Raw genomic sequence first — 14,095 nt, 5'->3', positions numbered from 1 at the left:
TAGGGGAAACATTTTCTTCAAAGATATCAAGTCTTAAAACACACACAGAATGACTGCTAAGCAACTTTCAAAGTACCTGAACGCACATACTCAAATCTGTTTTACTAGACTGAGACGACTCATCCATTCCTTTACTGAACAAATACTTCTGGAGTACCTGTTGTGTATGAGGTACCATTCCACACCCTGCGGCTGGGTTTACCGATAAGACAATGGCCCTGCTCTCACAAAACTTGCATTCTAGAAGCATTATTTTTAGAGTCAGACAAATCAATCGGAATACCATCTCCCTCATTTTCTGGCCGTGAGATCTCGTTCAAGTGGCTTCATGTCTCCAAATCTCAATTGCCTCATCACATAAGGCAAACTGTCTGAATGGGTGGAAAGACCCAGTAGAATAGTAGGTAAACTAACTATTATTTTACCCTTGACTGTCAAAAAAATCATAAGAACATTTCTGAGACACTTGATACCCACACTTCTCCTGTTGCTGCCCTCAAGGTACATGCAACCTTCATCCTCTGAATCTTTCTGATCAGATTTCCCAACCCTTTATCCGATGACAATTTTATCTATGTCCAAGATTACAGCAGAATTCTTAGACCCTTTCCCTCAGTTTTTATGAACTCCATAGAATCAGAACAGCTGTCAGTGGTAGCAGTGATAAAGGAAAGGACAGATTTCAGTTCTAATTGATGAAAGGAAGAACTGACAGAACTCAGGGAATATATAGGGCAGGAGAAAAAAATATTTATAATCAAAGTAGTATCTACTCAAATCAGCTTTAGAAATTACAATGAGATTGGGAAAAGAAGTAGATCAACATTACCCCACCAGTACTCTAGAAAATAATTTAAAGCCATCACCAGCATCACTTTCATATGCAAAGAGCACTAGATAAAGGAAAAAAAAAAAAAAAGACTAGCACTAGAGGTATTCCAGTACAATAGGACTTCTGGAACTAATTATAATAATAGCCAAAAAACTCTCCTGGCATCTTAAATAAAAAGACTTTTAAGTAAAAATGAAGGTCAGACAATCTAAATACCATGAAAAGCAAGCTAGATTCTGGAAGTGATGATAAAGTAATTGACTTAGCAAAGTAAAAAGTTGATGGAAAGGAATTATTATCAGTTAGTATTGGTATGTCTCAAACTTAATAAAGAAACTTAAGCCATAATCTATCTTATTTCAAAGCCATGTTTACTTCTAGCATTTTTCTAAGAAAACAACTTCATATTGAAAGAATCTTCTAATTCCAAGCATACTATTATTAGCAAAACCTATAGATTAAAAAAAATGAATGACAATCTGGAAATTTACCAGTTAGTAGAAGTTTCATTCTTTGAGATTTTAAAGTTTAAATCAGCCATTCCTCCTACAGGAACTCTGTCACTTCCTGTAGTAAAATGTAACAACTTCTTTTGAAGATCAAGAGGAAATCCAAGCACAACATCCCAAAAGTATCTAGAGGACACCAAAGGAAATTTATATAAAATGTATATAAAATGACAAAAATCCTGCATATGAGAATAAAATAATATAAAGTAAGCTCTAGGGAAACAATTCCCTTAAAGGTACAGACTACTCTCAAACTGAAATGGAGGAATGACAGGCTTCTATATATAAATTAGAGTTCTGACTAACATCATTATAAAAATAGTCCAACAACGGAGAGTACATAAGACATTTTTCTTCTATGTAATTTTCCGTATTTTTCAACACAGTGCTATTAAAAGGCTTTTTATAAGCATGGCATCTCTGCAATTCTAGGACCAAAGTCATTTTTTAAAAGAAGTCAACTCTCTGGACTTCTGTAGAAGCTTACTTATATCACTTTCTCCCAAGGGGATTGCGAAGTGATTTCATATTGAATATTCTCACATTACTTTCAAGAGATAAAAGAAGGCATTGTGGGCTGTATAAGATTTCCGGTGACTTAACTTGATTTAAAGATTGTAAGTTACAAAATAAACCAACCACATTCTCTTTCATTCCCTCTTCAGCAGCCTCACTCTCAGAAGTATAAAGAGCTCACCGGATAGTCAAGTCAGTTTTTGCGTAACCATCATACTGTGTACTTCTCTGTAGGGCGTGCATATCCAGTTCAGGACTTCCACAAACTAGAATTTCAACCTCTTCCGGACGAAGCAGCTGCCAATAATTATTTATCAAAAATGATAAGAAAAAGTGATGATCAAAAAAAGTGAAACTGGAACTGTTTCCACTGAATCAAGCAACAAAAATCATGACCTTCTTATAGTAAATCAAATCATTTTTTAAGGAAAAATATTCTCCATTTATATTTTTCCTACTGGGATATTTTTGCTTCTGAAAGTTTATAAATCTTGTCCAACTCTTAGATTCCCCCTTTTGCAAATAACAGCAATTAGCTAGAAAAACAAGTAGATGACTAAGCATAAATCCAAATTACAGGTCCTCCCCAAAACGCAGGTTGAAACTCTTTCAGCTACTCTAGCATCTACTGACATGCCTGCATCCAACATCCACGAAGCCTCCTGTGCACAATGTGGCATTTGAGTAGTAGGTTAGTCTGTTTTGTGTTGTTCACTTGTTTTTTCACCTACACAGCTTGTCTCCCACCTAAAGAGATTAGAATTTTAAAATGAACACTTGCTACACTATTTATTTTCCCTCCTTCCACCCCTATAACTACAGTGTATCGCAGACAAAACTTAATTAGAAATCAACAAGTGCTCCATATTCAAAGGTACTTTCAGTAAATATGTGATAAAGACCATCACATAGTGAGAGTTGAACTATAGAGCCGAAGAATTGATGCTTTTGAACTGTGGTGTTGGAGAAGACTCTTGAGAGCCCCTTGGACAGCAAGGAGATCCAACCAGTCCATCCTAAAGGAAATCAGTCCTGAATATTCACTGGAAGGACTGATGGGGAAGCTGAAACTCCAATACTTTGGCCACCTGATGCAAAGAACTGACTCATCTGAAAAGACCCTGATGCTGGGAAAGGTTGAGGGCAGAAGAGAAGGGGCCGACAGAGGATGAGATGATTCGATGGGCATCACCGACTCAATGGACATGAGTTTGAGGAAACTCTGGGAGTTGGTGATGGACAGGGAGGTCTGGCGTGCTGCAGTCCATGGGGTCACAAAGAGTGGGACACGACTGAGCGACTGAACTGAACTGAACTGAAAGACTATCACTCTAAAGCAAGTTCTCTTCTATGCAAAATAATTCACATGGAAGACCTGACTCCAAAATCTCCTTATAAAACTGAGTGGAGATGGCTTGATGGAGTGTGCCCAGAGGAGCAGGGATGAAGAGACTTTTATGATGTTTCTGATTCGGTGCTCTCAACAGCAGCTGACCCATACTCACACAGCTAAGAAAAAGTCAAACTGACCAGAGCCTGCCATGACTCTGGAGATAAACTACTTCCTGTGGGAAAAAGGCCACTCAGAGTTGCTGGGGGACCCCTGAAGAGGAATGAAGCTGCTATAAAAACCTGTTCCTTAAACGGTGAGAAGTTGTAGCTTTTGCCTGGAGCTTATGTTAACCATTTTCAGCACTTTGCACCTCAGTTTTAAAGATCTGGAGCCCTTGGCGATCTCTTCATCCACTCTGCTTGGGGAAATTTTTTAAAGCTTAGAAGACATAGTTTAAGATACAGCATAATGGGTAGGGGGGATGGAGTTGACTGGTCTTTTTTCTCTTTAGAGAGTTAAGGCTGAAATGAGAGAACTATTTTTATTTCCAGCTCTAGCTTTAAAAACTAGAAAATAAATTTTTTTAAAATTTAAAAATAAAAAAAATTTTTTTTTTAATTTAAAATGTTTTAAAGAATTATTTGTCAATATCATAGTATTACAAAGCCTAACTGAAGGCATGAAGCTTTAAACTCACCATTAGGGCATTTGAAGCACATACACTATGAAATCCATAATAAAATGCAGCAAACTGCTTATAGATGGATTTGTTGAGAAGAAAGTCAATATAAAGCTGTACATATTCTGAAAAGCAATTTTACATCTGTTAAATAATAAAAGTAAATGGCAAACACTAATGCACTTTAATTAAGAAAAGGTGTTTTAACTTACCTTTCCTATTTTGATTGGTAACTGGAATTTTATCACCACCTGGCTTTAAATTATAGGACTTAATTATTCCGAATTCTTCTTGAAACACCTGATGGGAGATACCGACATACCACATTTACTGGTATATGTTAACAGACTTCAGTGAGCAGGTTTGTAAAATTTAAAAAGAAAAGTGTTTCCCTCTTTTCTAAATTACAAAATACAGAAAGGTTTGGCTCTTGTGATATTTGTATTAAGAATGGTGTCATGAAAGCATTTTGGAGTAAAAAAGTAGGGTCTTAACCCTCTTGAATACAGCTAAATACTTTACTGATTTTAAAAAAATTTGTGTGACCATTTGGGTAGCACTCAGGCCTTTGGAGCTATGTGGATTACTATCATTTCCACCTTCGGATTATTTTTAGGAGAGTGGAAATGAATTTTGGTCTGATCAATTAACTTCTGCTCCTTACTTCTTGTACTGGACTAACAGAAGACGCTTGTTTTTAGAAGGTGAAAAGCTCAGAGAAAGTAACTGCGTCCAGGATATAGGCCAGGTGCCTTGCAGAGTACCCTCACCCTTGCTGGCTTTCCTTGAGTGCTTACTTATACATGTCTGCTTCAATGTCTTTGGGCTTCCCTGATGGCTCAGATGGTAAGAAATCTGCCTGCAATACAGGTGACTCGGGTCTGATCCCTGTGTCGAGTAGGAAATGGCAACCCACTCCAGTATTCTTGCCTGGAGAATTCCATGGACAGAGGAGCCTGGCAGGCTATAGTTCATGGGGGTCAAAAAGAGTTGGATGTAACTGAGGAGCTAACACTTAACTTTTTTCACTATTTTTAATCGGGTTAAGATCCTTTAAGATAGGGAGTGGTATGTACAGATCAATCCTGTTCCTCTTTTCTAACGATGGGTATTGGTAACAAAGGGTATTTTTCATATATGAAATACCTGGTTAACAGAAAGCTATTTGCCCTTAATGGTACCTGAAATGTGGAATAGAAATCTTCTTCAACATTGCCTTCATATGACAGGAGTTCACTTAATCCATGGGCCAATTCCTGTAAAGAGAAACCTGTTATTTGTGTTTTTAAATCAAATAGTACTACCCCAAACAGTAAACCAGATCTACTATAGCTCACTTACACGTGAGATAAACTCAAGATTTTGAAATAAAGATAATATTGGGACATATCTTCCAGGGTAAAAATTACTGGTTAATGATTTCTACCATGTAAAAGTTTTGGAAAATTTTACTGGAAAGGTCACATGAAGGAAAATATCCAGTTATACCCATAAAGGCATAACTCGGGTCTATTCTTATGCAGAGAGCTAAGAGTACAGTTTCCATCATAATTCACTAACTGCAATACCACTGTTTATGAATTTGTAGTATTTCTCATTCTCAGTTTATAGTCTTAAAAAATCTGTTAATGTTTTAGAATTCCTCTTTTAAATAAAAATACACAGTTTATATATGTTAAGTGGTTTTTACATTTCAGTTCAGAGTTCTCCCCTCCCAATAAAAAGTTGAGAACATGGGAAGAAATGTTTTCCTACATTGTAACTCATATTTCCCCTGAACAGAGATTTAAAAATAGAAAAACTAAGCCAGTATTTTTTAAAATTTCAGGTTGTACAAAAAATGTTTTATTTTAAACATTAGCAGAAAAGATAAAGAACAGCATGTTTAGAATGATCTTACACACTTTACATATTAAATTTTCCATTCCACTAAAATAAATTTTAAAACAAATCTAGGGTGACATAGGTTTTAATGTGATTTTTATCATTTGTTTCCATTACTAATAAAGTTATGGCTGCTGAAAATTATAATTGGTAGATCTGCATTTTTTAAAAGAATTCAAGGAAGTAGTAGATTAATCCAATTGAAAGGATTTACCATATTCTTTCAAAGATCGAATTTTTAGTGATAAAATACAAAGTCAATTAGGTAATAAAGTTATATACTCAGATCTGCTTTATTTGACTGTAGGGACTTTTATTCCAGCTTTCTTTGTATTTTCAAAACTCAATTTTTAATTTATCTATAGTTAAGATTATTAAATGTAAAAATATTATTAATTAGCCCATAGTTCAACATTTTTATGATTTTTATAAATACAAAATTAAAAATGCATGAAGATATAGGCTTTATATACTATTTGAATACCTTGGTATTATTTAACAGACCGTACTGGACAGTGACTTAAACAGAAGAGAAAAAAGCTACTACAGTTGCTGATTCAAGGTTATCCTTAGCCTCTCCATTCTCAACTAAAACCCTCAAGGGTAATTTTCACAAGGCTGTGTAGGGAAGATTTGTTGTTGCCACGGGACAGTTCTGATGCTTTGAGTCATGGATCCCTTCTCTACAGAAGCAATGGAGTTTCCACTAACATGGTCACGGAAAAGCATTGGCCTAGTAACACTATACTGAAGGCTCCATCATTGAACATTTTGTTTACTTTCTGTGTTTTTCTTAATCCTTATTCACAAATACTGTGTTTAAATTAAGAAATATATCACTACAGGTTTCTCTTTGCTTTCCTGTTTACTCTTCTTGAAACACATACTGTACAGATACAAATGGTAAACAAAGCACTGAATAAAAAAAGCACTTCACGTTTTTCTAGACATGTTTTGCCATATATGAAATGGGAGTTAGGTGCTCATTTTAATAGATGCCATTCATAAATTGATATTCCATTTTAAAAATTAAAAAAATTCCCTGCATTCTACTATCCTAACACAGCAGTTTTCTTGCTTCCTTTCAATCTTCATTCATGCCTGCACAGACACTTAGTTTTTTTTCAGTTGATCTCATAGTTTATGCACAATCTTGATTCATCATTAAAGAGGTAATGTAGGACTATGAAATTAACTCAGTATCATCTTCAGCTCCATAATATGAAAAAACATATTGGTATAGTCATTCATAAAATATCCATTATTATTAACTAAAAACTTGGATCCAAATGACTCAAGTTTAAATAGCTTTAATCCTAAAATCAGACAATTTATTGGTAAAAATCAGTAATAAAATTAGGAAATCTATTGGTAAAAATTTGACAAAAACTGCATATATGGAACCAAAAAAAAAAATCACAGAAATCTAAAATGAGAAGTTAGTTCAGCCATTAGTATATATAGTATTAATATGTATTATACACTAGTATATATTAGTGTATAGATGTAACAATAACTCTCATTGTTATACAAATAAGCAAATTCAGTAAATTGTCCCGGGTCACAGGTAGTATGTGACCAAAATACAAGAGTACAGAGGGCAAATCTTTCTTAAGTAGAATTTACTCTATTACCATTTCCAACTACTGAGTCTTGAAAAAATATGGATTTAGGCTCTTAATTCAAAAGAATCCAAACTTACTTTAAAAAATGTGTTTGAAATCACATGAAGAATGGTCTTCTAATTGGTCACGTGTTCTGGAGAGGTTTTTCAACTTTGGTAGGAAGGTTTCAACCCTACACCAAAGTGATCTGACCATTAACTAAAACACAACAATATTTAAATAGGTCCTTAATGAACAAAGAGGATGTCCACATCCAGCTACTTACTAAGAATAGTGAAGGGAATTCTCTGCTGACCAATGGCTATCGAAATTCAGCTGTGAAAAGTATTATTATTGTAGGGGATTGTCAGTATGATGAGCATACTATCCATTCTTCTACTAAATTTTAACACTGGATTAAATCTGATGATTGGAAGTCTAGTCTCTGAATAGCAGAATATCAGAGACAGGTCTGTGAAATTCATTGATTTTATTAAGGGTGTTGTTGCAGACATTGTTAACGATATTGCATAGTGACACACTGATAAGAATCCACAGAAGCAATCAAGTATTGAATACTGAGTACTTTATCATCTTTTGTAATCTTCCTGATACGTAAGTTTTACTATGCCATTGTTCACATAAGGAAACTAGAGTTCAGAAACATAAACAGCTTATTCAAATTCACAGAGCTTGTAAGTTGCAGAGGCCAGATTCAAATCTCTGCCTCTGACTCAAAGCTTGGTCCACTATGCTGGAAGAACTAAGTGTTGCAAAGTGGGTTATGTATCTCTACAGGGAAGGAGAAAATTAGACAAAAGAGGAGTTGGGTTTCAAATGTAGAGGGAAAGCATATCTAAACATAAAAATAGTTATCAGGAGGAGAGAGACTGTAGTAGAAGCAGGATGATTAAGCAGTAAGGGGTAAGATACTAAACAACTGTATACTTACAGGCATAATTTGACACAGGTCGTCAGTGGTAACACTGCAGATGCCTACTGGCGTATTTTGATCACTAGGAACGATGGGAGGGCTCAATAATTTCTTATAGCAGCAGGGGGGGAAACGAATATCCAAAGTAATGCTGTTATAAACAGCTAGTCCCATAAGCTATGCATACTAAATGTTAAGCATTAACATAAAATCCATGACAACAAATGAGTTTTGAATTATGCATCTATTTCTTGCATACTTCTTTCAGATCTAACACTGATTTTCTAATTAATCCCACATACTTCCTCTTTCCTTTACTTTCCCTTTATTTTACATAATATAATTCCTTGATTACCAAAAATTACGTGAAAAGGAGAGGCTCAGGTAATAGTATTTAATGATTTCCCTAGGAAACTGTATATCTAAGATCACAATAGCAAGTTCACACATTTCTATAAAGTATTTAATATATAAGAAAACTTATAAGAAAACATAAGAAAACATATAAGAAAACTTATAAATTTAAACAAAGATCGTGTCTGACTCTTTGCATCCCCATGAACTGTAGCCTACCAGGTTCCTCCATCCATGGGATTTTCCAGGCAAGAACAGTGGAGTGGGTTGCCGTTTCCTTCTCCAGGAGATCGTTCTGACCCAGGGATTGAACCCAGGTCTCCCACATTGTAGGCAGATGCTTTACCATCTGAGCCACCAGGGAAGTCTATTTAACATATAAGAAAACTTCTAAATTTAAACAAAGATGGTAGTGATTTTATTAGTAGCAGTTTATTCAGAACTCGCTGCAGAACATCCCATTGATTTTGGTGACCATTCTGGCTACTTTCAAACTAAATACAGGCTACATAGAGAGATCTGTATTGAGTAGGCACATGGAAACACACACACAGACGTCTGCATACACACACACTACTGATAAGACACAATTTCCCACAATATCTGAAAGACTTATTACCTGGAGTTTACTCAAAGTGCTAAATTAAAAAGCTACAGATGTTATATTTATAAACTTTGCCTAACTGTATTTTTTTATCAGTTATACAGCAGAATATAACTTTATCCATTTGCTAAATGAGGGGTTTTAGAGCAAATTTTATGACATTTTACTGTCAAAGATTATAATAACAACTTCGTAAGGAAGTCATTACTTCTACTGACTTAAAAGGAAATCTAAACATATGGTCTGGACAAATCATTAAAAACAATTTAAAAGATTTAGAAAATAGCCAATATTTTAATTTGCTAGGGCAGAAAAAGGCTAATAATAATCTAAGGAACAGCTATGTTATTTTATAGGTAACCATACCAACAGAGACCGAGAAGTGTGTTCTAGAGAAAAGATATTGAAAATAAGCCCTAATATAAGCCCATAATCATGATAATAACAATAACAGAAGTAAGTACCATATTACTGTAGTTACCATGTATGATCATTTACTATAGTGATAAGTTCTAAGCATTTTTCATTAAATTAAAAAAAAATTATAATCCTGCAGGAAGGTTTTTAACAGATAAGGAAGTTGGTTCACAGGATCTGCTTTAGGACACCTTCATCGCAAGAGAATCACACTGATTTCACACTAAAGCTGCTCTGGTTGAAGTAGGGGTAGGAGTGTGGGAATTCTGCTGGAGATACTATGTGGTGCAAACAGGGTGGAATTTGAAAACCCTGCACTATATTATATTGCCTCATCCTTAGTTCCAATGCCTTTCTGGTAATTCTACTTCTAAAAAACTATTAGATTATGGCTCTTCATCTGATCTTCAAAATATTTTATAATTATTACTATAGGTTTCATTATAACATTTCTTGTAAACTCCAAGGCCTTAATATTTAAAAATAATTGTATTAGAAATACAATACTGTGAGAACTAATAGACCAATAAATCTTTGGTTCTGAAATTTTAGTGAATGCTTTTGTGTGTGTGTTCGCAGTCATGTCTACCTCTTTGCAACCTCATGGACTGTAGCTCACCAGGCTTCCTCTGTTCATGGGATTTCCCAGGTAAGAATATTGGAGTGGGTTGCCATTTCCTTCTCCAGGGGATTGTCCCAACCCAGGGATCAAACCCATGTCTCCTGCATTGGCAAGCAGATTCTTTTATCACTGAGCCACCTAAGAAGCCCCTCTGAAATTTTAAAATTGGAATTATGTATGGAGCCAATTATATTTTCTTAATCGCCACACCTATTACTTCTAAGTTTTTTGTTCTCTTCATCTTTGGTAGATTTTTCAACCACATACATGACCACAGTCCACTGTCATCACACATTTTTCATATAAAATATTATGCTTTTCAGGGTAGCAACCTTTCTATAGTTTGTGTGTGAGATCAATACACATAATAAGGAGATGAAAGTGAAATCCTTGTGAAAGTGAAGTCGCTCAGTCCTGTCCGACTCTTTGCAACTCCATGGACTGTAGCCTACCAGGCTCCTCTACCCATGGGATTTTCAAGGCAAGAGTACTGGAGTGGGTTGCCATTTTCTTCTCCAGGGGATCTTCCCAACCCAGGGATCAAACCCTGGTCTTCTGCATTGTAGACAGACGCTTTTACCATCTGAGCCACCAGGGAAGTCCCTCTAATAAGGAGATAGAGGTATTTATAAATTAATTTTAGATATAACTGTTCAACTTGTAAAATACAACATCTAAATACATTTAATATGCTCTTTTGGGTAATGATTGAATAGAAACTAATGCCTTTTGCAAAAAAACCCAAAAAACCCGGTAAGCAAGTTCACAATATCACATATACTACTCTAAAAATGTAGTGTAGAGCTAATACTTTATTACAAACACTAGAAAGCCAAAATAAGTCAAACCTAAGCCATGGTAAGAATGTAAAGTATGACAAACATACTTATCAGGAAATTCAAATGACTCCTAGTGTAGTGAGAAGTGTTAATAACTCAGGCCTTTAATGAAGTTGAAACATTCAACAAGTGACTATTGTAAATAACAGAATAAACACATGAGTCTAGGAACTGTTACATGTTCCTTACCGTTGGCTTGGCACTTTGGACCTTTAGATACACATAATCAAATTTCAGATTAAGTTTACTTTCATAGTGTGTGGTTTTCCCTACTCCCTTTTCTTCCATGCAGTTTCTTGATTTCCAAATACATTCTTCAGGATGTATTCCAACAAATGTCACAAAGTCAGATGATATTCAAAGCCCTCCATCTGATGGCTCTTAATCTTTTTTGCCTGAATATTCATTGGAAGGACTGATGCCGAAGCTGAAACTCCAATACTTTGGCCACCTGATGTGAAGAACTGACTCATTTGAAAAGACCCTGATGCTGGGAATGACTGAAGGCAGGAGGAGAAGGGGACAACAGAGGATGAAATGGTTGGATGGCATCACCTACTCAATGGACATGAGTTTCAGTAAACTCCAGAAGCTGGTGATGGACAGGGAGGCCTGGCATGCTACAGTCCATGGGGTTGCAAAGAGTTGGGACACGACTGAGAGACAAAACTGAACTGAATCTTTTTGGCCAGCACCATCTATAGCTCTCAGAGAGCACCCTGCTCCCAACAAGAGGATCTACACATTGCTCTGTGACGGCCAGCACAGGGTGGACTCTTTCCCAGCCATTTTCCCAGTCCGGGTCCCACTCTCTCCAATCCTGGTTTAATAAAATATATTGGTTCCATTTAAAAACTCTACCTTCTCTGGGATGAATATAATGAACTGTTTTCTTCTCAGAACTCCTCAGCACTTAATGCCAGACGGTCATTGGATTCTGAGAACACACTACCTGCATGGGTGGTCATCTGTCCATCTAGATGGTAAGATTCTTAAAGTAGATATTTTTTCTTTTTTTAACCTATGTATCCCTATGATTTGCTCATTTATTAAAAAAAATTTTTTTTATTAGTTGGAGGCTAATTACTTCACAACATTTCAGTGTGCTCATTTATTTATTCTTCTCTTTCTTCCACAGTTATATTTTTTAGAATTTAAAAATGGATGCAGAAGGCATCCTGTCCAATCTCCCACCCAATGCAGGAACACCCTCTCCAACAAACCTGAAGGAATCAGAGGATGGCGTAGGAATTTATATCATTTTAAAAAACACTATAAAATAATGCTGTATGCTTCAAATGTTCCCATTCTATTCAATTTTTAATTCTTATGAATGTCTCAGGATTTGAGGCCACATTAGATTTAATCTTCATAATTTCAATTTAGAAAACTGAATGAAGAAAGCACAAAGTGAAAGAACTAAGGGAATAGTTCATTATGAATAGGAAAGTCACTTTGACTTTTACAAATGTCTTAAGTTTCTGATAATTTAGGTTGTAAAGGAAATAGCAAATAATACTTGAGATAAGGTTTTCAGAGAAATATGTTAACAGTTCAGTCACTCTTTCCAGTTAACTAAATCTGCTGGTAATTATATGGCTGTGATCTTACAAAATAATAAAGACTATGGAAAAATCTACTAGTAAATTTGATAAGAATCTTTAATCTGAATAAATTAATGAGAACCGTTTTCCAAAATTCAGATAAAATTCTTAAAAATCTCTAATCTACTAGCACCTCCTAGTGGAAAGTTTAAAGGATACAATTCCAACCAATCGGAATTCAGAATAGTTATCACATTTAAAGCTGCTAAACCAATGGCAGTATGAATCCTTATGATATGTAAATATGCCTAGAAAATAGAAGCATAATTTCATTAATTTAATTGATTTAAAAAATCAAAATGGTAAACATGTACATGATATCTTATCTATTAGAAGCAAAACAGTTCAGCAATAGTTATGTTACAGACCAATTTTCATGTTAAAATATATCAAATATGGGTCCAGAGAGTGTGCAAGAGCCTTTTATTCTTCACTGGTATCCTGAACCAAGGGTTGAAATGGGAAAAAGACAGAAACTAAATTAATCAGTTGATTTATAGAAACTATAGTTCTATACTTTATAAGTTAGCAAAATTAATTCTGAGGATTATCTGGAGACTTCATCACTGTCATCTCTATTTCGCATTACCAGAGAGATATTATATAAACATATATACAAAACTAAGAAAAATAAAGAATTAAAAAACACTTAAAACTCTTTTGAAGAAAATTCTTAACAATACTAAGGATTATATAGGTGTTTTCTCTAAATCAAATGAAACCAAATTAAAGTTCAAAGGTGTATTTAATGCTTCCTATTTATTAAAATGGCTCATTATTTTATGAAAGAGACTTTGAATATTAGTGAAGAGCAAACTATAGCTCTGATCTTAAAATTTTTAATGTTCTTTTTATTTCAATGACAAATTTTTACATATTTGGCTTAGTCAGAAAACATGTGAATGCTTCTATGCTGATACATTTTGTGTAGGATTCCCAGTAAGATAATAAATATAATCATCAATTTGGTCAATTTAAAAAATGCAACTAACAGTCTTTAAAAAATTATTCAACATTTATGATTGACAAAAAAATCTGTAAAATCATAGATTAAAAATGAGTGATTACTTAAATCTAATGATCAGGAAGAAAACACTTTCACAGAAATTAACTACTCACCATAATCTGGATGAAAAATTTGGCGAATTAGAAGAAGGAACCATTCTTTAGTCAAGCCACCCATATCCAAACCAGCTTCCCCGACAAATGTAACTTTCAACTTCTTTTTCAGATCTGCTCTTTTCCGGGTTAACTGAGGAAATTATAAGATAGAGGAGAGCAAAAGGCAGTAAAAAAGGAAATTAACCTTTTAAATTCTGGGAAATGTATTATCATATTTACAATGTCACAAAACTTCATCCATC

General features: G+C 34.7%; 1 protein-coding gene across 3 annotated transcripts in view; it reads right to left on the bottom strand.

Annotated features, from left to right (window-relative positions):
- HECTD2 (HECT domain E3 ubiquitin protein ligase 2) overlaps window positions 1-14,095 on the bottom strand; it is a 71,408-nt gene that overhangs the window by 2,221 nt on the left and 55,092 nt on the right. For all 3 annotated transcript variants that reach the window (XM_065922903.1, XM_065922904.1, XM_065922905.1), the window contains 8 exons: window positions 13,851-13,983; window positions 12,891-12,979; window positions 8,310-8,468; window positions 5,051-5,125; window positions 4,082-4,169; window positions 3,888-3,994; window positions 2,039-2,154; window positions 1,324-1,467 (listed from right to left, as the gene is read on the bottom strand). In XM_065922903.1, the coding sequence (XP_065778975.1) occupies window positions 1,324-1,467; window positions 2,039-2,154; window positions 3,888-3,994; window positions 4,082-4,169; window positions 5,051-5,125; window positions 8,310-8,468; window positions 12,891-12,979; window positions 13,851-13,983 (911 nt within the window). The remainder of the gene's footprint in view (window positions 1-1,323; window positions 1,468-2,038; window positions 2,155-3,887; window positions 3,995-4,081; window positions 4,170-5,050; window positions 5,126-8,309; window positions 8,469-12,890; window positions 12,980-13,850; window positions 13,984-14,095) is intronic.

The sequence above is a fragment of the Muntiacus reevesi genome, chromosome 2 (genome assembly GCF_963930625.1).
Source record: "Muntiacus reevesi chromosome 2, mMunRee1.1, whole genome shotgun sequence".
NCBI lineage: Eukaryota > Metazoa > Chordata > Mammalia > Artiodactyla > Cervidae > Muntiacus > Muntiacus reevesi.
Note: the sequence above shows the minus strand (reverse complement) of the source record. Positions and strands in the feature narration are given on the sequence as shown.